The sequence below is a fragment of the Pseudophryne corroboree genome, chromosome 6 (genome assembly GCF_028390025.1).
Source record: "Pseudophryne corroboree isolate aPseCor3 chromosome 6, aPseCor3.hap2, whole genome shotgun sequence".
In the NCBI taxonomy this organism is placed as follows: Eukaryota; Metazoa; Chordata; class Amphibia; order Anura; family Myobatrachidae; genus Pseudophryne; species Pseudophryne corroboree.
The window spans coordinates 123,505,692-123,531,488 of NC_086449.1; the positions used below are offsets into that span (position 1 = coordinate 123,505,692).

The 25,797-nt window shown below is 46.7% G+C and overlaps 1 protein-coding gene across 1 annotated transcript in view; it reads right to left on the bottom strand.

Moving 5' to 3' along the window:
- Positions 1–794: 794 nt before the first annotated feature.
- The window catches only part of BMP1 (bone morphogenetic protein 1), a 73,199-nt gene continuing 48,196 nt past the window's right edge, over positions 795–25,797 (bottom strand). Inside the window, exons 11-20 of the mRNA XM_063931813.1 lie at positions 25,467–25,612; positions 24,712–24,907; positions 24,142–24,267; positions 23,830–23,990; positions 21,210–21,390; positions 18,150–18,275; positions 16,716–16,843; positions 15,682–15,895; positions 6,759–7,009; positions 795–1,608 (exon numbers count right to left, since the gene is read on the bottom strand). Of these exons, the coding sequence (XP_063787883.1) occupies positions 1,474–1,608; positions 6,759–7,009; positions 15,682–15,895; positions 16,716–16,843; positions 18,150–18,275; positions 21,210–21,390; positions 23,830–23,990; positions 24,142–24,267; positions 24,712–24,907; positions 25,467–25,612 (1,664 nt within the window). The 3' untranslated portion in view covers positions 795–1,473. The remainder of the gene's footprint in view (positions 1,609–6,758; positions 7,010–15,681; positions 15,896–16,715; positions 16,844–18,149; positions 18,276–21,209; positions 21,391–23,829; positions 23,991–24,141; positions 24,268–24,711; positions 24,908–25,466; positions 25,613–25,797) is intronic.

Consider the following 25,797-nt stretch of genomic DNA (forward strand, 5'->3'; position numbering starts at 1 on the left):
TGCACAAATCAGAATTAGGCCAGAGGCACATGCAGTACAGCCGACGGCACACAACCATGGGCACTCCTGAGCAGTGGCCTTAAGTGTTCGCAAACAGGTTGTATCATGGGAGTGTCACAGGCAAGTCAATGACCGTAGCTGCGTTCCCAAATGCAAATCCACAGAGGACGGGTTTAGAGAAATCTGAGATGACAAACGCAGAGCAGGCCATCGGCTGTTGCACGTTGCGCTACTGGCGGACTGTTCAGAACCACCGATGCAGCTGCACTGTCCACAGATACGGAGAGTGGGAGCGTCGCAAACTTGCACTCTCTGTCGGAGCACAAGAGGAATGCAAAAATTAGCATTTGCAGATTATCGTAACCACAAATCCGGAAATAATCGCAATACGAATGCAACCACGGCCACCTCTGCATCTAGCACTAATACAGGATCCTACATTATCTTGGTGCTGACAAAAGGTTACTAAAACCACTTGATCTCGTCATCTTCATTGTCCCCCCAAACTGGGGCTTAGCTGCACCTATAATACCCTGTGATAGAGCAGAGTGGCAGTCTGCACCCAGCTGGCTCACCCCAAAGAGAATGGACAACTAGGACATATTAAAGCTAAACACCCGTCTGCTTAGTGGGCAAGGACTGGACGAGATATGGATACACTCACTTGCATAAACAGCCAATGAGCATATTTAGGTCACTGACAGTACGTACTGCAACTGTGCAGAATCTGCAATCACACTCTCCCGCACTCTTTCCACCTGTAGGACATATGTGAGCAGAGCACCGGCTCAACATTCATTCACAGTGCGACCATCTTTAATTAGTCCACAGCTTGCACATTCACAGCAGACGCACTCACCGAGTGGCTGGGGCAGGAACCTGTATATGGCTTTAGTGAGAAAATCCAGATATTTCCAAGACCGACGGCAGCAGAGAAGTGGCTATAAAATGACGAAAACCATTTAAAAGGCTAAAGATATGAGCAGAAATAATAAACTCTTTAACATTTCGGGGGTTGGATAGATCATAGGTGCAAAACGGTCAGTGTGAAGGGGGGCAGGAGAAAGATAAAAAGGGGATAAAAAGTGGCAATTTTTGGACAGTAGAGGAAAGTCTCAAGTCAGCCCGAGCACACTGGCTCCGGGGAATGTGACCCAGAAGTAAAGTTCACAGGATTAAAGGTTCCCCATTAAATACTTAACCAGCCCTCGGCACGGGGCCAGAGCATTCCAGGCAGAGAGTGTGTATGATTGTAACAGGGTGAGTGTATCAGAGACAGTTCATGTTCATCTGCCAATGTCAGTCTGTATCCTTGGATATCCCTGAGGCTCGTCTTGTCCTTTATCCCATGAGACGCGGCTTGTAACACACATCCACAGATCATATGTTGGGGGGACCTGCATTCCAGGATTCGTCCCCACAGACAGACTTGGTCACAGATACAACGAGGCAGGGGTCAGAGCTGGTGGTGGGTCACTTGCGGACGTGCAGAGTGTCCTGGAATTTAGTACTGGTATATCGGATGTGAAATCCCTTTTTGTTAATGGAGTCATCGGAGTGGAATCTGATTGTCAAAGATTCGCCAGTCGAGTACACTTCCTCCGGGGGCTGCGGACAAGAAGTAATTACTGACTGCTGGTATCTCATAGAGCAAGAGTAATACACACAGTGACAAGCACAGGGGGAGGCATCCACGATTTCATGGACAGATACACAATAACAAAACTGTACAACATACATAAGCCAATTCATATCACTTTTTAATTAATTTAAAATCTAAATGATCTACAAAATTATGTAAATGTAGTTAGCCATGACTGAAAGACTGAAGATCTATACATTGCGCTTTTATCCAAACTCCCAGTATTCAGAAAGGCTTAAAATGCTTTACCCAGGAAACCTCAATCCGCTAGTATCCGTGATAAAAGATCCCATAGATGCATTTAGCATTATACTGAGCTAGAAATGGGTGGCACAGTCTAGAACCAGTGACCAGAGTTATCTGCTTGCACTATGATGGGAAACCCAGCTGTCTCCTTTTATAGACACTGAATAAATAATTTATTGGAACCTCCAGAATGGCCTCCTGTTATATCCCTGGACCTTAACCGTAACCATTCATTTTCTGCATGGAAACAGCCGCTGTGTGTGCTGAGGCTGGCAGCAATTCCAGCAGGATTAAAGTGAGCAGGAGCCAGGTCACTATTTCTGATGTTCTATATAAATATTTTAGTACACCCACAAGGTAAAATAATTACTACGCCTTGACTAATTTTCTTTAGTCATGTCCTTTTTTGCCATATAAGCATTGCATAAGGCAGCACCTGGCAGAGGAGGCCCAACAGACACACTGGCTCAGTATGAATCCTGCATGTACCCGTGGAGCTGTACTGGAAGGGGGGAGCACTCCTGGGAGTATAGGGGGACAGAATGCGGATTGCAGGTATAAAGATGGGAGAGATTATTCATCATACATTGGATTACAGACATGGTAATCATGTGGTACATGCATCACACACATAAGATGGAGCATACACAAGAGAGGAGACCTGGGAATCACTCCATAAATGCAGCACAAAATGGAGAACAGACATGGGAATCACATGGTACACACATCATACACGAGAGGACTGACAGGGAGAATAACAGGTGAGAACAGACAATCTTATGCTGACAGAGTTTCTGAATGGCAGCACCATCCTGCATAGCTGCCAAGGTCAGCCCCTAGCCTGGTGAGACCACGGCAAATGCCCTATTTACCCATTTAGTAGAATAACCTGGATTTTTTTAAAAAGCACTCACGTCTCCATAGAGAATAACTTGCTCCGGTGCCCTCCTAGTGGGTGTTAGCACACAATACTATAAAGTCCATTACACAGGCGGCACTCGGAGACTGCAAAAACTGTGGAAAAAGACCCCCAGGGTGTGTTTATTTGGTGATGTTTCAATGTTTCAGGGACGTATCCCCTTCCTCAGACAGTTTTTGCAGTCTCCGAGTGTCGCCCATGTCTGGGATAATGAAAATAAATAAAGATATCTGTGTGTGTGTGTGTGTGTGTGTGTGTGTGTGTGTGTGTGTGTGTGTGTGTGTGTGTATATATATATATATATATATATATATATATACACACACACACACACACACACACATATGTACATACACATATATACATACACACACACACACACACACACACACACACACACACACGTATTTATTAAAATCCTGCTGTGCTGGCTTCCCGCGTACTTTGACAGTAGTCATGGAGTTCTTAAAAAGTTTCCTCTTCAAGAAGATAAGCAGGGAGGAGAATCCTGTCAGCTGAGATATCATAACTGTACAACAACATGTTTTGTAGAATAGTTGAACAGGTTTTAAACATACTGTGTGTTTTAAAGTTATTATTAATGTCAAATAGACATTCCACAGTATTACCCACAATGCCACACTAGGCTCAGAGCTCCATAGAAGTGTAAAGGGGATATATCATTCTATTCATGTTATGTAATGCAAAACCAAAAGAGAAGGAAGGTGCTGTGTTCAGCATATTTTAATTTTAACTGCAATTAATTGCATTTTACCTTTACATGGTGGATGCAGCTATTGTGTGGAATGAATGCAGCCAATCAAGTCCCCGGATACTATAGAAATAACCAGCCGACTATTGGTTCAGACAACAAAATGGCTTCCTCCGTTTTGAGATACAGGTACATTTTAATGTACGGAAAGATTAAGGGGTATATGCAATTGCGGATGAATTCACGAAAATGTCGAAAAACGGGACATTTTCGCCCAAAAAAAAAAAAATTGACAATGCAATTCAGTACTTTTCGTCAAAAAACGGACTTTCCAAATACGACTTTTTGAAATTCGACATTTGTCAAATTCGACATTTCTGCAATGGTACAAATGCGGCATTCGACAAAAGTATATTCAATTGAAGATTGTAAATTCGACAACAGTGCTTTTAGACAGTAAATTCGTCATTTTCAATCCGCCACACTTTGCTGGCGGAATCTAATAAAAAAATTTAAAAACATGTTTTTTTGTGTTTTTTTTATTGGTAATAGCAGATCTATTTATATTAGAAGGGATTAGGTACTTGGTTTGTCTATTTGGGAGGCACAAGTATTATTTATATATTTTTAAAAAAAATATATATATATATATATATATATATATATATATATATATATATATATATATATATATATATATATATATATATATATATATATATATATATATCGCTCCCAGCTCCGGCACTCCCCAGGTGAATCAGGTATACTTTGCCGGGTGCCCTCCAACACCTAGTCCAGCAGGCTAAGTGTATTCACTAATGGAATGGTAAAAATCTGCAAAAAAAAAAAATGCATGGGGTCCCCCCTCCTAAGCATAACCAGCCTCGGGCTCTTTGAGCCGGTCCTGGTTGCCAAAATACGGGGAAAAAAATGACAGGGGATCCCCCGTATTTTAACAACCAGCACCGGGCTCTGCGCCTGGTCCTGGTGCAAAAAATACGGGGGACAAAAAGAGTAGGGGTCCCCCGTATATTTTGTACCAGCACCGGGCTCCACTAGCTGGACAGATAATGCCACAGCCGGGGGTCACTTTTATACAGCGCCCTGCGGCCGTGGCATTAAATATTCAACTAGTCACCCCTGGCCGGGGTACCCTGGAGGAGTGGGGACCCCTTCAATCAAGGGGTCCCCCCCCCCAGCCACCCAAGGGCCAGGGGTGAAGCCCGAGGCTGTCCCCCCCCATCCAAGGGCTGCGGATGGGGGGCTGATAGCCTTGAGTAAAATGTAAGAATATTGTTTTTTGCAGAAGAACTACAAGTCCCAGCAAGCCTACCCCGCAAGCCGGTACTTGGAGTACCACAAGTACCAGCATGCGGGGGGGAAACGGGCCCGCTGGTACCTGTAGTTCTACTGCAAAAAATTACATACATGCTGACACACATACTTACCTATGTTGACACGCCGACTCTGGCCTCGTCTCCAATGTCGACGTCCGGGGTACCTGAAAATAAAATTATACTCACCTGATCCAGTGTCCTGGTCTTTTATTATAATCCACGTACTTGGCAAAATAAAAAAACGAATACCCGGACCACACGGACTGAAAGGGGTCCCATGTTTACACATGGGACCCCTTTCCCTGAATGCAGAGACCCCCCATGACTCCGGTCACAGAAAGGTCCCTTCAGCCAATCAGGAAGCGCCACTTCGTGGCACTCTCCTGATTGGCTGTATGCGCGTCTGAGCTGGCAGACAGCGCATCGCACAGCTCCCTCCATTAGTTTCAATGGTGGGAACTTTGCGGTCAGCGGTGGGGTTACCCGCGGTCAGCCGCTGACCGCGGGTGACCTCACCGCTGACCGCAAAGTTCCCACCATTGAAAGTAATGGAGGGGCTGTGCAATGCGCGTCTAAGTACAGACGCGCAGAGCCAATCAGGTGAGTGCCACGAAGTGGCGCTTCCTGATTGGCTGAAAGGACCTTTCTGTGACAGGAGTCACGGGGGGTCTCTGCATTCGGGGAAAAGGGTCCCATGTGTAAACATGGGACCCCTTTCAGTCCGTGTGGTCCGGGTATTCGTTTTTTTATTTTGCCAAGTACGTGGATTACAAATCACAGGACACTGGATTGAGGCGAGTATAATTTTATTCACAGGTACCCCGGATCGTCTGCGACATTGGAGACGTGGAAGTCGGCGGGTCAACATAGGTAAGTATGTATGTGTCGGCATGTATGAAATAAACTTTTACTTTCACGGTGTGTGTCTCCTGTTTTTATTTGGGTATTTTTTTACCAGTAGATTTACAGGTACCAGCGGGCCCATTTTTTCACCCGCATGCTGGTACTTGTGGTTCTCCAAATACCAGCTTGCGGGGGAGGCTTGCTGGGACTTGTAGTTCTTCTGGAAAAAACAATATTCGTGCATTTTACTCAAGGCTATCAGCCCCCCATCCGCAGCCCTTGGATGGGGGGGGGGGGGGGGGGGGGGGGACACACAGCCTCGGGCTTTACCCCTGGCCCTTGGGTGGCTGGGAAGGGGGGGACCCCTTGATTGAAGGGGTCCCCACTCCTCCAGGGTACCCCGGCCAGGGGTGACTAGTTGGATATTTAATGCCACGGCCGCAGGGCGCTGTATAAAAGTGACCCCCGGCTGTGGCATTATCTGTCCAGCTAGTGGAGCCCGGTGCTGGTACAAAAAATACGGGGGACCCCTACTCTTTTTGTCCCCCGTATTTTTTGCACCAGGACCAGGCGCAGAGCCCGGTGCTGGTTGTTAAAATAAGGGGGATCCCCTGTCATTTTTTTTTTTCTGTATTTTGGCAACCAGGACCGGCTCAAAGAGCCAGAGGCTGGTTATGCTTAGGAATTTTTTTTTTCCGGGTTTTTTTTAACATTTTAAAAAATCTAATCAAAATCCGTCAAATCGTCCGTTTTTCGACAGCGGGACTGTCGAATCCATTTTTTATTGAATATGTAGAATTCCGGCACCCACCTGCCGGAATTCGACGGTCGAATTGTGTCGAATTAAAAAACGGGCGAAAAATTGCCGCAATTCGCCGGCAATTGCATATACCCCTAAGTGAGCCCAAATATTCCCTGATATGGCAACAACTATGTAAGTATACCAGAAGGTGACCAGACAGTAGAGACCCATGAAGAGATGGTGGAAGATACGTGAAGAAGATAATGAAGGAATAAAGAGAGAAATGGGAGTGCGCACAGACAGGCAATACTTACCCCTGACCCGCAGTATCTCCCCATCCTGGGGGCATTCTCGTTTGGACCATCATACAACTCTATGTAATCGTATCCACAGTCCTGCTCTTCCTCCAGCTCGAAGCTCTGGAAGACCAGCTCCACTCCATAACGTCCCTCCGACACTATGTGCCACACACACTCAGAGGCCGACGGGTGTATGTCATCTCCAAATTTGGCATGGGAGTATAGGTCCTTAGTGCGAACTTCTGCCTGCAGTGTCCCTCCGCACACTGTAAGGGGAACACACCACAACACAATTACCTCAAACCACATCATTACATAGCAGAAGCCAATCACACAAAAGCGCACCAGTGACATCACAAAATGGAACCAGTAATAAACTGCTCGGTAAGAATATTGGCTCATCACACAAAATGGCCGCCTGTGTGTTAGAGACTGGTATTCTTTACACATTATGCTAAAGCTAATTATCACCAAATAACTAAACTAAATGCTAAATCGGACATGTTATTTTGCAGTTGTCCTCTTCCAGCTGATTACCATCCTTCACTGTTTATATTGTTTACCATTACACAACTGAGCGGACTGTTGTCATTATGTAGGTGTATAGATAAATTAGAGGTTTATAAATGTGTAGGCGTTGTTTAGACGGTCACATTGTACAGATTGTTCCATGACATGCCGGGTAGCACCAGGCAGTTTTTAGTGGTGTGTAGGTGGTCTGTTTGTGGTCATCATAAAGTGGAGATTTTACAGCAAGCGGCACATCTGCAGCAGAGGTTGGGTGGGTCCCTTTTGTGCAACTTTCCTGGAATAATGTGTTGTATAACTGTGTGTCGCATGATGTTGTGTTATGGTTGAACCTGTGATTTGTACAAGGATTGCTAAAATAGTGTTTTTTTTCCTCACGTGAGCCCAGAAACAATCTGAAGTTGTAATTTGTATTATTATGTATTTATTTAGCTGTGTGCTTAATGGCATCTATTTAGATAGCACCAGCATATACCGCAGCGTGGTCTACGATTCAGTAAGTAGTAACACTTTTTGCAAAAATGAACACATAACCATACAAACAGCAAAGGAAATGGGTCAGCCGTATATGTCCACTGTCCTTCATATGCCAAATCCTATCCCGTCCATTACCCCCATCAGTTATGTAATTTTATTTTCCTTTATTATGTAACACCAGCACATAGCACTTTACAATTGTGAGTAAATACAGCAATAAACAATACTAGGAAATAACAGACATAGGGCCAGATGTATTAAGCCTGGAGAAGTGATAAAGCAGTGATAAATGCAAGGTGATAACGCACCAGCCAATCAGCTCCAATATGTAAATGAACAGTTAGGAGCTGATTGGCTGGTGCATTATCACCTTGCACTTATCACTGCTTTATCACTTCTCCAGGCTTAATACATCCGCCCCATAGACGCACGTGCGAGAGCAGGAAGATTTTGCACCCTGTGCCGGCCCCGCCCCCAAACATGTGACATCATGCTGAGGGTGCAGGGCTGCCTGCACAAGGAAGTGCAGCGCTTCCCAGAGCATCACAAGCTATAGAGTATGATTCCAGACACACTGCAAGCCATATGCAGGTGTCTTGGGGCAGTGACGGTGCACCGAAGGTGTGGCATCACTCCCACACTCCCATTTATGGCCCAGGCTAACGCACTTCAAATTTATACAGCCATACACAATATCCTGCCCACCGTTACTGCCAGACATATACATTATCCAGACATCGCTAAAGGCCCACACACACTTGCCGATAAAATGAGCCACGTCGATCATTTTCCCCCTCCCTGAGCGAAGTCGCTCATTTTATCGGCAAATGTGTGTATGCCGCCAGCGACAACCGATGCGCAGGTCGGCAATGATCATCACTGCTGACAGTGCATGCATGCTCGATCTGGATGGTCGTCCAGGAGCTGCATGCACGGCCGGCGGAGGCGTGACGTCAATGAGCGATATGAGCGGTCATATCGCTCAGTGTGTACTGGCGGCCGCCGACCGCCCTGCCCGGGAGGGGAAACACTAGACAACGTCACTCACAGAGCGACATCGTCTAATGTGTATGGACCTTTAGACTTGGTTGAAAACAAATAAGTTTTTTTTTATCAAAACAATAAAATAACAGTAACAATACAGCACAGAAATGTAACAGATACAGGTGACCTGTGGGTCTCCAACGGTGTTGGAACTGATGCCCCAGTGTGCCCTGACAGTCTGTTTTCCAAGCTGTTGTCGAACTACAAGTCTCAGCATGCCCTGTCAGTTTCACAAGAGCTGGAGGTGCACAGGTTGCCCAAGGCCGAGGCATCTAAAACAAGACAGGTGCTATACCAAACTGTATGCTAGATTGTGACGCCAGTCCCCGGACGCCAGATACGTGGGCCTAATTCAGACCTGATCGCAGCAGCAAATTCGTTCTCTAATGGGCAAAACCATGTGCACTGCAGGGGGGGGCAGATATAACATGTGCAGAGAGAGTTAGATTTGGGTGGGGTGTATTGTTTCTGTGCAGGGTAAATACTGGCAGCTTTATTTTTACACTGCAATTTAGATTTCAGTTTGCACATGTAGAGAACTAGCTGCGATCGGGTCTAAATTAGGCCCGTAATCCATTGGCAGTGCTCAGTGTGGCCATACGTGTGGCTAGGGTCAGGGAAATACGGGTTGTAATCACATTACCAGCGGTCGGGATCTCACCGGTCAGTATACCGACCCCAGAATCCCGACCGCTGGAAATCCAACCCAACCCGTCCAGTCATCAGCTCCAGACCTGTCAATAATTCATCCATGGCTGAAGCCATCACAGAAAACCATTTAATACATTGCAAGTTGTACTAGTATTGAGAAAATAAGAATTTACTCACCGGTAATTCTATTTCTCGTAGTCCGTAGTGGATGCTGGGGACTCAGTAAGGACCATGGGGAGTAGCGGGCTCCGCAGGAGACTGGGCACTCTAAAGAAAGATTTAGTACCATCTGGTGTGCACTGGCTCCTCCCTCTATGCCCCTCCTCCAGACCTCAGTTAAGGAAACTGTGCCCGGAAGAGCTGACATTACAAGGAAAGGATTTTGGAATCCAGGGTAAGACTCATACCAGCCACACCAATCACACCGTATAACTTGTGATAAACTTACCCAGTTAACAGTATGAACAACAACTGAGCATCACTCAACCGATGCTACATAACCATAACCCTTTGTTAAGCAATAACTATATACACGTATTGCAGAAAGTCCGCACTTGGGACGGGCGCCCAGCATCCACTACGGACTACGAGAAATAGAATTACCGGTGAGTAAATTCTTATTTTCTCTAACGTTCTAGTGGATGCTGGGGACTCCGTAAGGACCATGGGGATTATACCAAAGCTCCTAAACGGGCGGGAGAGTGCGGATGACTCTGCAGCACCGAATGGGCAAACACAAGGTCCTCCTCAGCCAGGGTATCAAACTTGTAGAATTTTGCAAATGTGTTTGAACCCGACCAAGTAGCAGCTCGGCAAAGCTGTAATGCCGAGACCCCTCGGGCAGCCGCCCAAGAAGAGCCCACCTTCCTTGTGGAATGGGCTTTCACTGATTTTGGATGCGGCAATCCAGCCGCAGAATGAGCCTGCTGAATCGTGTTACAGATCCAGCGAGCAATGGTTTGCTTTGAAGCAGGAGCACCCAGCTTGTTGGATGCATACAGGATAAACAGCGAGTCAGTTTTCCTGACTCCAGCCGTCCTGGCAACATAGATCTTCAAAGCCCTGACTACATCAAGCAACTTGGAATCCTCCAAGTCACGAGTAGCCGCAGTGGGTTGGTTCAAATGAAAAGATGACACCACCTTTGGCAGAAACTGCGGACGAGTTCGCAATTCTGCCCTATCCATATGGAAAACCAGATAGGGGCTTTTACATGACAAAGCCGCCAATTCTGACACACGCCTAGCTGAGGCTAGGGCCAACAGCATGACCACTTTCCACGTGAGATACTTTAGGTCCACTGTCTTAAGTGGCTCAAACCAGTGGGATTTCAGGAAACCCAAGACCACCTTAAGATCCCAAGGTGCCACTGGTGGCACAAAAGGAGGCTGAATATGCAGCACTCCCTTAACAAACGTCTGAACCCCAGGCAGTGAAGCCAGTTCTTTTTGAAAGAAAATGGATAGGGCCGAAATCTGGACCTTTATGGACCCTAATTTTAGGCCCATAGTCACACCTGACTGTAGGAAGTGCAGGAATCGACCCAGCTGGAATTCCTCTGTAGGGGCCTTCCTGGCCTCACACCAAGCAACATATTTTCGCCATATACGGTGATAATGTTGTGCTGTAACGTCCTTCCTAGCCTTTATCAGCGTAGGAATAACTGCATCCGGAATGCCCTTTTCTGCTAGGATCCGGCGTTCAACCGCCATGCCGTCAAACGCAGCCGCGGTAAGTCTTGGAACAGACAGGGCCCCTGTTGCAACAGGTCCTGTCTGAGCGGCAGAGGCCATGGGTCCTCTGTGAGCATTTCTTGCAGTTCCGGGTACCAAGTCCTTCTTGGCCAATCCGGAACAATGAGTATTGTTCTCACTCCTCTTTTTCTTACGATTCTCAGTACCTTGGGTATGAGAGGAAGAGGAGGAAACACATAGACCGACTGGAATACCCACGGTGTCACCGGTGCGTCCACAGCTATCGCCTGAGGGTCCCTTGACCTGGCGCAATACCTCTTTAATTTTTTGTTGAGGCGGGACGCCATCATGTCCACCTGTGGCAGTTCCCATCGATTTACAATCTGCGTGAAGACTTCTTGATGAAGTCCCCACTCTCCCGGGTGGAGGTCGTGTCTGCTGAGGAAGTCTGCTTCCCAGTTGTCCACTCCCGGAATGAACACTGCTGACCGTGCTTGCACGTGATTCTCCGCCCAACGAAGAATCCTGGTGGCTTCCGCCATTGCCACCCTGCTTCTTGTGCCGCCCTGGCAGTTTACATGAGCGACTGCCGTGATGTTGTCTGACTGAATCAGCACTGGTTGGTCTCAAAGCAGAGGCTCCGCTTGACTCAGGGCGTTGTATATGGCCCGTAGCTCCAGGATATTTATGTGCAGACAAGTCTCCTGACTTGACCACAACCATTGGAAGTTTCTTCCTTGAGTGACTGCCCCCCACCCTCGGAGGCTTGCATCCGTGGTCACCAGGACCCAGTCCTGTATGCCGAATCTGCGGCCCTCGAGGAGGTGAGCACCTTGTAGCCACCATAGAAGAGACACCCTGACCCTGGGGGACAGGGTGATCATCCGATGCATCTGAAGATGCGATCCGGACCACTTGTCCAGCAGATCCCACTCAAAGATCCTTGCATGGAACCTGCCGAAGGGAATGGCTTCGTATGACGCCACCATCTTTCCCAGGACTCGTGTGCAGTGATGCACCGACACCTGTTTTGGCTTTAGGAGGTCTCTGACCAGAGTCACGAGCTCCTGAGCCTTCTCCTCCGGGAGAAACACCTTCTTCTGGTCTGTGTCCAGAATCATGCCCAGGAAGGGCAGACACTTCGCAGGAATCAGCTGCGACTTTGGTATGTTCAGAATCCAGCCGTGCTGACGCAACACTTCCTGAGAGTGTGCTACACTGATCAGCAACTGCTCCCTGGACCTCGCCTTTATGAGGAGATCGTCCAAGTATGGGATAATTGTAACCCCTTGCTTCCGAAGGAGCACCATCATTTCCGCCATCACCTTGGTAAAAACTCTCGGTGCCGTGGACAGGCCAAACGGCAACGTCTGGAATTGGTAATGACAGTCCCGTACCACAAACCTGAGGTACTTCTGATGAGGCGGATAAATGGGGACATGCAAGTAAGCATCATTGATGTCCAGAGACACCATAAAATCCCCTTCCTCCAGGCTTGCAATGACCGCTCTGAGCGATTCCATTTTGAACTTGAATTTCTTCAGATAAATGTTCAGGGATTTTAAATTTAAAATGGGTCTGACCGAACCGTCCGGTTTCGGTACCACAAACATAGTGGAATAGTAGCCCCTTCCCCGTTGAAGGGGGGGAACCTCTACCACCACCTGCTGGAGAAAAAGTTTGTGAATTGCCGCCAACACTATCTCCCTTTCCATGGGGAAAGTTGGTAAGGCCGATTTTAGGTAACGGTGAGGGGGCATCACCTCGAATTCCAGCTTGTATCCCTGAGACACATTTTGTATAGCCCAAGGATCCACCTGTGAGCGAACCCACTGATGGCTGAAATGTCAGAGACGCGCCCCCACGGCTCCTGGCTCCGCCTGTGGAGCCCCAGCGTCATGCGGTGGATTTAGTGGAAGCCGGGGAAGACTTTTGTTCCTGGGAACTAGCTGCATGGTGCAGCTTTTTTCCTCTACCCCTGCCAAGAAAGGACGCACCTCTGACCTTCTTGCTCTTCTGAGAACGAAAGGACTGCATTTGGTAATACGGTGCTTTCTAAGGTTGTGGAGGGACATAAGGCAAGAAATTTGACTTCCCAGCCGTAGCTGTGGAAACTAGGTCCGAGAGACCGTCCCCAAACAATTCCTCACCCTTATAAGGTAAAACCTCCATGTGTTTTTTAGAGTCTGTATCCCCTGTCCATTGCCGAGTCCATAAGACCCTTCTGGCAGAAATGGACATTGCGTTAACTCTAGAGCCCAGCAGGCAAATGTCCCTCTGGGCATCCCGCATATATAGGACCGCGTCCTTGATATGTGCCAGGGTCAGTAGAACAGTGTCCCTGTCCAGGGTATCTAACTCCTCAGACAGAGTATCCGTCCATGCAGCTACCGCACTACACATCCAGGCCGAAGCAATTGCTGGCCTCAGCAGTGTGCCAGAATGTGTATAAACAGACTTCAGGATAGCTTCCTGCTTTCTATCCGCAGGATCCTTTAGGGCGGCCGTATCCGGAGACGGCACGGCCACCTTCTTAGACAAGCGTGTCAACGCCTTGTCTACCCTAGGGGAGGATTCCCTGTCCGTTGGCGGGAAAGGATACGCCATAAGTAACCTCTTGGAAACTATCACCTTCCTGTCAGGGGAATCCCACGCTTTTTCACATAATTCATTTAATTCATGTGAAGGGGGAAAAGTCACTTCATGCTTTTTCTCCCCATACATATAAATCCTCTTGTCAGGGACAGGATTTTCCTCAGAAATGTGTAATACATCCTTCATTGCTACAATCATGTAGCGGATGGCTTTAGTCATTTTAGGCTGCAACTTTGCCTCATCGTCATCGACACTGGAGTCAGATTCCGTGCCGACATCTGTGTCAACTATCTGGGATAGTGCGCGCTTTTGAGACCCTGACGGCCTCTGTGCTGTAGGATCAGGCATGGGTTGAGACCCTGACTGTCCCAAGGTTACAGTTTTATCCAATCTGTTATGCAAGGAGTTTACATTATCATTTAACACCTTCCACATATCCATCCAATCAGGTGTCGGCCCCGTCGGCGGTGACACCACACTCAGCTGCACTTGTTCTGCCTCCACGTATCCTTCCTCATCAAACATGTCGACACAGGCGTACCGACACACAGCACACACACAGGGAATGCTCTGACTGAGGACAGGACCCCACAAAGGCTTTTGGGGAGACAGAGAGAGAGTATGCCAGCACACACCCCAGCGCTATATAACCCAGGGATTACACTGTACCTTAGTGTTTACCCTGTAGCTGCTGTTAATATATTTCTGCGCTTAAATTTACGTGCCCCCCCCTCTTTTTTTTACCCTCTAATGCACCTGTATACTGCAGGGGAGAGCCTGGGGAGCGTCCTTCCAGCGGAGCTGTGAAGAGAAAATGGCGCTGGTGTGCTGAGGAAGAAGACCCCGCCCCCTCAGCAGCGGGCTTCTGTCCCGCTTTAATGTGTAAAAAATGGCGGGTGCTCGGGCATATATACAGTCCCAGACTGTATATATGTCTACTTTTGCCAAAAAGGTACTTAATTGCTGCCCAGGGCGCCCCCCCCTGCGCCCTGCACCCTACAGTGACCGGAGTGTGCGGTGTGCTGTGGGAGCAATGGCGCACAGCTGCAGTGTTGTGCGCTACCTTAAGTGAAGACAGGAGTCTTCAGCCGCCGATTTCGATGTCTTCTTGCTTCTGCTGCTTCTGTTCTTCTGGCTCTGCGAGGGGGACGGCGGCGCGGCTCCGGGAACGGACGATCAAGGTTAGGTACCTGTGTTCGATCCCTCTGGAGCGAATGGTGTCCAGTAGCCTAAGAAGCACAAGCTAGCTGCAGTGAGTAGGTTTGCTTCTCCCACCTCAGTCCCTTGTAGCAGAGAGTCTGTTGCCAGCAGAAGCTCTCTGAAAATAAAAAACCTGACAAAAATACTCTCTTTTCTAGCAAGCTCAGGAGAGCCCACTAGGAGCACCCAGCTCTGGCCGGGCACAGATTCTAACTGGGGTCTGGAGGAGGGGCATAGAGGGAGGAGCCAGTGCACACCAGATAGTACTAAATCTTTCTTTAGAGTGCCCAGTCTCCTGCGGAGCCCGCTATTCCCCATAGTCCTTACGGAGTCCCCAGCATCCACTAGGACGTTAGAGAAAATGATTTACAGATATTATTACCCAACTCCTTCCCATGATGGTCCTTCAGTGAGCATTGTCCCCTGGCCTACATATTAATCCAGCAGGGTCCTGGAACTTAGAACCCTTGGAGGCCTCTGCTGTGCAGCCTGTGCAGGCGTCTCTGTGCACTGGAAGGAGGAGGAATCCGGCACAGAGCTAGTAACAACAGCCACCGTCTGATTCAGACAGCCTATTTAGGAGTGTCAGCACCACACAGCGGATTCTCCCGGGTACAGAGAAGAGAACAGAGAATGACCAGCAGAAGTCACCAGAGACTCAAAGTATCAGGAAAGATGGAATCCCACTAAACATAGTAATTGTGAAGCGACTGCCCCCAGCAAGGCTGAGCACTTGTGATGCTTCTCACCAGTTGTAAGCTCTGCCAGGAATCCCTTTTTCTGCACCGAGTTGTCAGACACAAATTTCAGGAACATGCTGCTTCCTGGGGCGATAACGGGATCCGGGACCTTACTGCCACAGAAACGCGTGAGGACGGGAGACTGGGCATCTCCGCCAGAGTACACTTCAACATGATCATACATACATTCCTGGTGGGACTCCAGATCCACATCCTTTACCACCTGTCGGATAGAACAAAGGGATATGGATAACAATACGTGGAGAGGTTTTGGGGGAAGAGATCAAGTAGGCATGAAGCAGAGAGGGAGAGGTGTCAAACTGTGGCGAGAGATAAAGTGGAGCGAGATAATGTATAAACCAGTCAGCTCCTGTCATGTTCCAGACTATTTGTTGACATACCCTTTTCAGACAGAAATGTATGAGAATCATGGTCTTTACCTGTCATTTCAGTGCCGGGTAGTTTTGCCGGTCCCTGCCTGACCCCTCTTTCACACATAACAAGCAAATTACCGGGTCAAGAAGTTCTACTTAGTAATTTGCAGATCAACACAAGTATTTTGTCTGTGTGAAAGTGTCAACACTGGTCGAAAATTCCCGGAGTCTCCAAACCTGGTAAATTCCTGGGTCGAAGCCCTGGGAATTTCAACCCAGGCTGACCCTTTCCCACAGACAAAATACCCGTGTTGATCTGCAAATTACTGGGTAGAACTTCTTCACCTGGGAATTTGCCATTCTGTGTGAAGGAGGTATGAGAAGCTGATTGGTTAGTACTTGATCTTTTCTCCACTTATCTCTCTGTAAGGTTTGATACACCTCCCCCGCAGTATTTTTCCATAGATCTGTCCGGTAAATGCCTTGTTCTCTATATTCAGCTACTGCCGTCTCTTCAGGTGCTGGGCTGCTCAGGAACTCTCAATCTGTTGGGCTGGGATTACTGCTGCTCTGGAATAACACTGAACTCTAATATAATCTTATATTGGTCTTCAAACATTCCCCCTGTAGCGTCGGAAGAGGACAATGCAGGATATAAAAGTATCTTACCAGTTTCACTCTGTGCCCTGGGGTGGCGGTCACCTGCCACGTGCATTCCTTTTTGTTGGGGTAGGAGTCCGGCCAGTTAGGGCTGGAGATGTTCTGATTACTGGCGCTCACTTTGTGGTTACAGCCGGCTGGAATGAGGCAGACAATGAGTGAGCAAGTGCTAAGAGTCAACGCACAGAATTGTGTGTGTGTGTGTCTCACTCACACTATACATTCATTATTTATATTCGATAATACCACTCAGCCATCTCCACACTCAGACATATGCACCAATAGGCATGTAGGGTAGTGTGTGGTGTCCACCCCTACTCTCATACTGGGCCTAACTTGGACATAGGTCAGCATAGTGTAAACGCCGCAGACTTGTACTCCGCACGCCCACATTGCCAGCCATGTGAATATTCACTTATGAAGGTTACACTTACATCTCCTTGTGAGTGGAGAGGCAGGGTAAGGGGAGCGGCGGTCTAACAGACGTAGTACAGAAAGGGTGAGTTCATGTAACCACGAAGGTGCAGACCCACACAGAGAAGCAGCTACAGGTGTCTGAGGGCTGATGCAAATCTGATCTGTGTATGCAAGTCTGGTATAAACCTGGTGCATAAGCTTAATATGTATAGTCTGGATAAGAGAAGGGGGGGATGGGGGGGTGGAATGATAGAAACTTTCAAATATATCAAGGGTTTTTAACAAGGTACAGGAGGGAGACATTCCTCATAGGCAAAGTAATATTAGAATACATGCTGAATCTGGAAGGAGGTAGGCTCAAAGGAAACATTACTTTATAGAAAGGGTAGTGGATAAGTGGAATAGCCTCCCATCAGAGGTGGAAGAGGCTAAGACAGTAGAGCAATTTAAACATGCTTAGGATAGGCAATAGGATATCCTTACAAAGACCTAAGGATCTAATTGGGTTGAGGTTACCAAAAGATAAAAAGGGGCAGACGAGATGGGTTAAGTGGTTCTTATCTGCCATCAGATTCTATATTTTTCACCATACATCGAAATGTAGAAACACAGAATTTGACAGCCGATAAAAACCACTTGGTCCATCTTGTCTGTCCAGTTATCTTTTGGTAACGTCAACTCTATGAGAGCCATAGGTCTTTGTAAGAAAATCCTTATGCCTATCCCAAGCATGTATAAATGGCTCCAATGGGAGGCTATTTCACCTAACCACTACCTTTTTGTGTGGGCGTAAATACTATTTTTAGGGGTGGCATGGTTGAACGTAAATTATTGCCAACGCGTTTCCAATTCCGCATTCACCCCATTGTGTGAAAGAGTTCATTTTGAACCCCCCACCCCACCCTCTTCCCTATGTACAGTAGGTGGATAGACTGGCACCACCACAGCCAGCCCTGGCATTTAGAGAGGAAGGCAGTACTAAAGCACACACAGGGGCATGGCACAGGCACACAGTAATTAGATTACCCTCTTTGCAGTCATGCTTGTTCTCATGCAGGGCGAAACCACTCCGACAATGGCAGGAATAGCTGCCCTGAGTGTTGGTGCACTCGTGCTGGCAGCCCCCATTATCCCGAGAACACTCATCTTTATCTGCAACACAGGGACAATAGAGAGATCACTGTGGCGAATGGGGTAGAGAGGAGAAGGAGATGGGCAGGAGAGTTTATCGCAACCCACACCCCACCCACATATATACCAGCATCATCATTACCTGCAGAACAGAGGGGGGGAGCACCTGGTAGACCAGAGAAGTAGCTTGAGGAAGAGGGGGGGATTCAATTGAGGAAGACATTCATTGACCATCTCGCAGCCAACACTATCCTGCCTCCCTTCAATCACTATCTTATAAACCAAAGTAAATACCCCACCAAAGGCAGTAAATTTCCAATAATCCCAACGTCCCATCCCCACCCACCTGTAGGCACTAATGTACTGATGCATATTGTAAAAAAAACAATAAAAATAGATATTTATTTACTAAAATAATAATAATAAAAATGATCAAATTAACAGTTGTTTGTCAAAACAGAGTCCCCACCAAGCCCAAATGTCTCTAGAGAGTGGTGGGGCCATTCGGAAGGAATGTACTGGGCAGTGGGCACTGGACGGATAGAAATGGGCATAGAGGGTTGGGCAAGAGATGGAAAGGGGATGACTTATACAGGGTCGAGGGGAAAAAGTTGGGGGCTTTCATTAATGGGGGCGATTCTTTTTCGATGTCCTTCCTCTCATTCGGGAACGGTTCCGATGGAAAGCCTGCTGCGGCTGCTGGTTCATTTTTTGCAGTTGTATTAACTTCGGTTTGTTCTTCATCTCTGTAATGAGAGAGGGTGGGGAGAGGGAGAGCAGAAGGAGAAGAGAAGAGAAGAAGCAGGTGGAGGAGTGGAGAGAACAGTAAAGGAATGAAGAGGTGAGTTGGGATGGGGAATGTACATTGATAGGAAACAAGGTGGAAGGAATGGTGGAAATGAATGGTGGGAAACACGCACAGGCCAATAACACATAGTATAAAAACGGGAAGAGGAAGAAGGGTGAAAAGCAGAGAAGATAGGAGAGAGGGAAGGGGGAACATGAAGTGAAAATTTAGAAGAGAGGGAGGAAACGATAGACACGACAGAGCAGGAGAGGGATGGGGACAGACAATGAAAGGAGTGAGCAGGGAACAGGGGAGGGGAGTGGAACCGTTTCCTTGTTTTGATCCACGATGCAGAGCTGGGAGCCAGAAGCTGGGGACATAGCGTGCAGGGAGAGGGCGGCATGCAGTTTAGATGCCAAGCACTGCATGCAACCATACAAGGGAAGGGCTCAGCCATACCCCAAGATTAAAACAAATTTCTTCACCACAACACATCAATACGACGTCTATCAGGATGCATAATCCCAAATCATGGGTTTATTATGGTTGACCCAATCTAGTCCCTTGTGGTCCCTATAACCCAAACAAGCACCCACGGGGCAGATTTAGGTTAGATGGGGATGTATTCAGCTCACAACCTTATTGTAGCCCCATATTCATGTCATCTGCCTCTGGGGGACAACAAGAAGACGGTGACCACTAGAGTCCAGCAAATCCACACTAATTCAGGCTGATTTGGAATTGAACAGAAAATTGTGAGTTACACCCGAAGTGTATATTTTATACTTAATCTCTAAATAAATCAGAGCATTAAAAACATCCAGCCACAGTGTTAGCAATTGATTTGCTTATCTCTAGGGCGATGTACAGAATACAGCAGAAATGAATGTGTTGGAGCCGCTGTTACACCTCCCTTCTGCCAGCATGCCGGAATAGCTTCCCTCCTATATAGATCAATATCCTGAAAATCTGGACCTGCAACAGTGCATGTTTTCATTGCATCCCTTCTTGATCTTAACAGAGATAAAATCAGTGTTCCTTTACACTCGCTCCTGTCTACAGCAATACTCATTTGTGACTGGGATCAGAACTTGAAAAAGGGGCAGTAACGTGCCGCAGAGGGTGACATAACAGAATGTAACAACAACAACAACAACTGCTGTAATAACAATGAATGTCAGGACTACCAACCATTTATGCCTAGGTCATTGGTGGCTTATTATTAAGAGCAATATAATTTGGGTAAAAATAAATAAATAAATGATCTCATAATTTAATGCAGATATAAAAACAGAGCCGATGTTCAAGGAGAGCCACAGCCATTTCTAGCAAACATGTGTGGCACCTGATCATTGTACAACGTTAAAAAGGACCATGTGGGGGCAGGGGAAGGGATAGGGTATCTAGGATGCAATCAATTTGCCGGCTGTCTGGATCCCGGCGGTCAGGATACAGACACCGGAATCCTGACAGCCGACAATGCTGACGGACAGAATCCCGGCGCACAGGGGCTAGTCCCACTTGTGGGTGTCTACGACATTCATAGAGTGAGAATAGAACCTGTGGCGAACGCATCGAGCCACCAGGCCTGCAGCGTGGCGAGCACAGAGAGCCCACAAGGGTACTCTTAGCGCTCGCCCCGCTGGCAGCATTCTGGCGGGTGGGATGACGCTGTCAGGAGCTTGACAGCCGGCATCCCGCTTGCTGGCAAATAGTATGTATGCATTCCATGCAGACGTGGAAGCCACATCATAATATACCGGCCCTGGGGCCTAGGCGACACATATAGTTGCATTATACAATATATGTGTGCATAGGGGTTTATAGAGCAGCTGCTACCAGTCTACCTTAAATAGGGATATCATCAAAACCTGCACTGTCTTAACCAGAAGGACCAATAAATAGCAAAATATTCTATCTTTTGTAGTTTGACTTAAGGTTAAGACATTCCAAGTCCTCTGTTACCAAAACCATTCTGCAAGAATGTGTATCAAGAAGGGAAGATGAAGTCTCCAAGCAATGCAGGAATGTTACCAGAACTGCGCTGTCACCATGCCGATATAACGATCATTAGACTTTCCCATGGTGCACCCAATAGCGCAACCCACCCTCCAGCAGTAGTCAGACAGAAGAAGGAGAGGACACCAGCATGCAGAGGCACTGCTCACCTGAATAGTAAGTAGCCCGGAACCCCTTCTTGGAGACAGTGTTATCAGATTTGAACTCTAGGCGCATATTGTTGTACTGCGATGTGATCACCGGGGGGAGCTCTGTGCCACAAAATGTTCCGAGAAGTTTAGAATCTGCCGTCAGGCCACTCCGAACTTCCACGTAATCATATTTACAGACCTGGCAGCAGGGGACAGAGATAATAAGAAATGGAGAATATGAGTTATGACAGTGAGGGTAGAAGCAAGGTCTGCATAATGCAGCTTTGCCTGGAATATGAAGAATGTGATTAGGGATAGGGTGTGAGTAAAGCGATGTCATTATACTAGGAGAGAATACATAGTAACACTGATGCCATAGACACAGATGTATGGTATAAATATAGGACATGTTTTCCTGAATCTAACTTTTCCATCACATTTGTTGCACAGTTTAGGCCACTTTTACACACAATAAAAATATACAATTTTCTTGTAATATATAAGGTTATGATGAGGAACAAATTTCTGAGTCAAAGAATGAGCAAAATGAGCAGGTCATTGTATCTTTGTAGTGTTGGGAGAAAGTTTCCAACATTTAGACTTTTGTGTTCCTGCAGTAATTTGACGTAAAATGTGTTAACATATCAATACGATTAGATATCACAATTGTTAAACCCTCCGAGTCTTAGCAAACACTTTAACAAAGCATTTCCTGTACTAGTTTCTAAAACCTCCCATGGTCTAGTAAACATTGGCTCCATTCCCCTATCTGAGAACAGTTTCAACACATCATGCTATAATATTGCCTTGGAGTTATGCGAGGACTGAGTCAGACCTTATTTGTTCTGTATCCATTGAAAACCTGTGCGTGTGCTTAGGTTTTGCTGGGACGCGTTCTCCTCATTATGTTACATTAACAAGCAGATACTCTGACACTTGTCGGTAAATGGCATCATTCTCTCTTTCCTCAGTGACTGAGCTACAAAGACCTGAGGCTGCCAGGCTGATACTCCCAGCAGCAGGCTATGCAGTTCGGGGGAGGCTCTCATGGTGGAATGGAGAGTTTCCTTTCTCTCTAACATGATTTTCAGCCATGACAGAAAAATTCCATCTCATAGGCCCACAGAAAATTCCTATAGTTTCCTCATGGACTGTCCATGAAACTGGAAAATTGAGGGGAGCAGTTGTTTCTCCCTCCTCCAGTACACATTGCTTGCCTATGGTGAGCTAATAATCAATAGATCATAAGCTGTCACACTGGGGCTCCTTTTAATGTAAGACTGGTTACTGGGTGCAACACTTAGTACAGTATCTCATCAGTCTTCGATGGGTAACACAATACTATATAGTATATTGGCTATTTATGTGTGAATGTGCACAATCAGAAGTCGGCCTTTAGCTATGAGGCCTCTTATAGGGCCTAATTCAGACCTGATCACAGCAGCAACATTTTTCTCTAATGGGCAAAACCATGTGCACTGACGGGAGGGCAGATGTAACATGTGCAGAGAGAGTTAGATTTAGGTGGGGTGTGTTCAAACTGAAATCTAAATTGCAGTGTAAAAATAAAGCAGCCAGTATTTACCCTGCACAGAAACAAAATAACCCACCCAAATCTAACTCTCTGTACATGTTATATCTGCCCCACCTGCACTGCACATGGTTTTTCCCATTGGAGAAAGATTTTGCTGCTGCGATCAGGTCTGAATTAGGCCCCTAGTCATGCCTATCAAATTTGCTACAGTGGTAGCAATAATCCAGAGTTTCAAATATCTATTTCACAAAAATGTAAATTTTACCATATTCAGTAAAAGCACATACAAATGATTTTTATAAAATTAAACGCTTTCAGGGGAATTTAATTGCTGGCAACCAGCTGGCGAGTATCGCAGCAACGTTCAGCTGCGCACACACAGTGTATGTCAGGTATGACACTGCCATGGATCAGGTTTTCCTGCACACCTCTGGTGTGAGCGGGTAAACACGCAATGACGGCGGACGCAATGTGCGGTAACAGAGCGGCACATATTGTCCACTCAGCCAAATCAAATTTCTTCCTTCAAAATGTTCAGGTCGAATTTTAAGGCAAATTTATGCAGGAATATAGAGAATTGTAATGGGGTCATGGGGTGATAGTTATAATAAACTAGTGAATATTTACAGATATAGGGGCAAATTTATCAACGAGTTTTAAATAACTAAAACTCGTTGATAAATGGTGCTCCAGCCAATCAGCTCCCGACTCATTTTTCAACATGACAGTTAGGAGCTAATTGACTGGAGCACCATTTATCATATGTTGATACATGGGCCCAATAGTAATGAACATGAGGCCTTGTGTAGGTGTCTGCACATGGAGTAATTCTATGTCTGGGTGATGTTGACAAGTGAGCGCCCCAATGGGCGACATACTGTATGGCCGGCCATTGCTGTGCTTCAGGCAAGGAAGAGTTCAGTTGGATTTTTAAGGAAGATGTGGGCTGTTATTTATTAAGCAGTAAAAGATATATAGGAGGTAAGAGACAAGGAATACAGCAAGAAGGCAGCGAGCTGGTGCTAGTGGAGGAGAGGAGAAAGAGAGGTGAGGACAATTCCAAAATGTGAGAAGACAACATTTCTGCACCAGATTGAGACTCACATCATTTCCTTCCGTCTCAAACTGAGCAAACTTGAGCGAGATGCGGAACTGTGTGGGTGCCACCAGCTGCCAGACGCAGTTCTTGTTGGGTGGGTACTCCTTGGGCCACCCTGGGCTGGTGATGGAACCATTCAGTTTGGTCAGGAAACCACCGCAGGCCGCTGCAAAAGGACAGACTACTGATAAGGTCGCCAACAGGACCCGGTTACTGCACTGTGCAGTGGCAGGCAGGCCTCACTGGTAATGCTGGGTAAGCCGACACCCATTTGGAGGTCCATGGCAAGCGAGGGAACAGGTCACCGGATGGCTCACCTTCACAGGACTTCTTGTCTGGGGCAAGCTCGTATCCTGGCTCACAAGCGCACTTGTAGCTGCCAAGCGTGTTCACACAGCGCTGCTCACAGCCTCCTTTATAAGGTCGGGAACACTCATCTACCTCTGAGGAAGAGAGGGAGACACCATATAAATAAGTTAGTGAGGAGAAGTTGCTAACGCCAATTTACAGTATGGAAGTAAAAAGTATGTAAATCAAGACAAAAGCAAAAGTAAATACATAAAAAATCCTAAATGACTAATTATTTGGAACCACTGCATACATTAGTTATATATGGGCTAAAACACTTCATACTGGAAATCATTGTTGATCTTAGAAGTTGCTAAAGAGCTCTGCCACCATATGGAAACACAAGGCCACAGTCCTGTTATACACGTAACAGATGTCTGGGTGACTTCTAATAACCACAACATTTTACATCAGTGGGTATATTATTCCTTACAATAGACATGTTTTCCTAGTGGATGCTGAAGGGGTGACATAGGTACGATTTCCTGCATGTCCAAAAAGTGAAGACTTATCGGAGCGGATGAGTTAGATTTGCTGACCTTTGAAGTAGTTGATGGAAAAGCCAGCTTTATTGATGGAGCCATCAGATACAAATTTAACCCACAGCTGGTTGCTGGAGCTCTTGAGGTCATCTGGTTTGTCATAGCCACAGAAGCGGCCAATCAGGGGGCTTGTTTCGGTGTTGCCATCCCGAATCTCTAGATAGTCATACGCACAGCTGTCATGGCGCTCAATCTGTGGAATGGAAAGTTGCAAGCTTCAGTGTGAATAAAGTGACCTGTACAATCTCCTACCCCAACTATCAGAACGACACATGTTCGCAGTTCAAGGCACACCCACCTGGCAGGAGCATTTTTTAATTCCAGGACTTCCAACATCAGGGATTATCGTGTTGAAAGCACCAACTGGATGACTCCAGCAATCAGTGCTCCCTGGTATGTTGGCAGCACTAAAATTATAAATTCTTCTGCTGCTTAAACATTGTATTTTTTTGGGGGGAGGAGAGTGACGATAGATTTAAAACTTTTTTCGGATGACATTTTTAAATAAAGAGCCAAAATTATCCACATTGCACCAATAATACCATCCCTAGCATACAAAACCATATTTGTTGTAACTAGCCAGAATACTGAAGCTAAAAAATGACTGGTCGTAAGCTGCAGAGACTGTGTTTACTGCAGTCCCATCTTGCACAGTCTGCGTTCTCAGCCTTTCCCTCAATACCACGTCTCTTCCTCCACCAGCTATCCACAGACGGTTCCTCCCCCAGTGACCAGCTCCCTGGGCCTCTGACCTCAAAAGACTGAAATGTGATTCCAATGTGGAACCCTTCAGACACGCGCAGCTTCCACACACAGGCCTTGTTGGGTCTGTAATCGTCTGGGTAGTTCGGGGACTGGATGTGACCATTATCCTTCTTCAGTTCCCCCCCGCACAGGGCTACAAGTAAGAACGAAGACACATAAAGTGGGATCAGAAATAAACTAATTAAATATAGTCAATATAGAAAACATCTCAGAACAGAGTATTTATAACACAACGAGGTTGGTAAGAACGATCACAGGTAGCCTGTGGCAGAAGGTCTCAGGGCAGAGATGGCTTTTTAAGAATTGTACAGCATTACG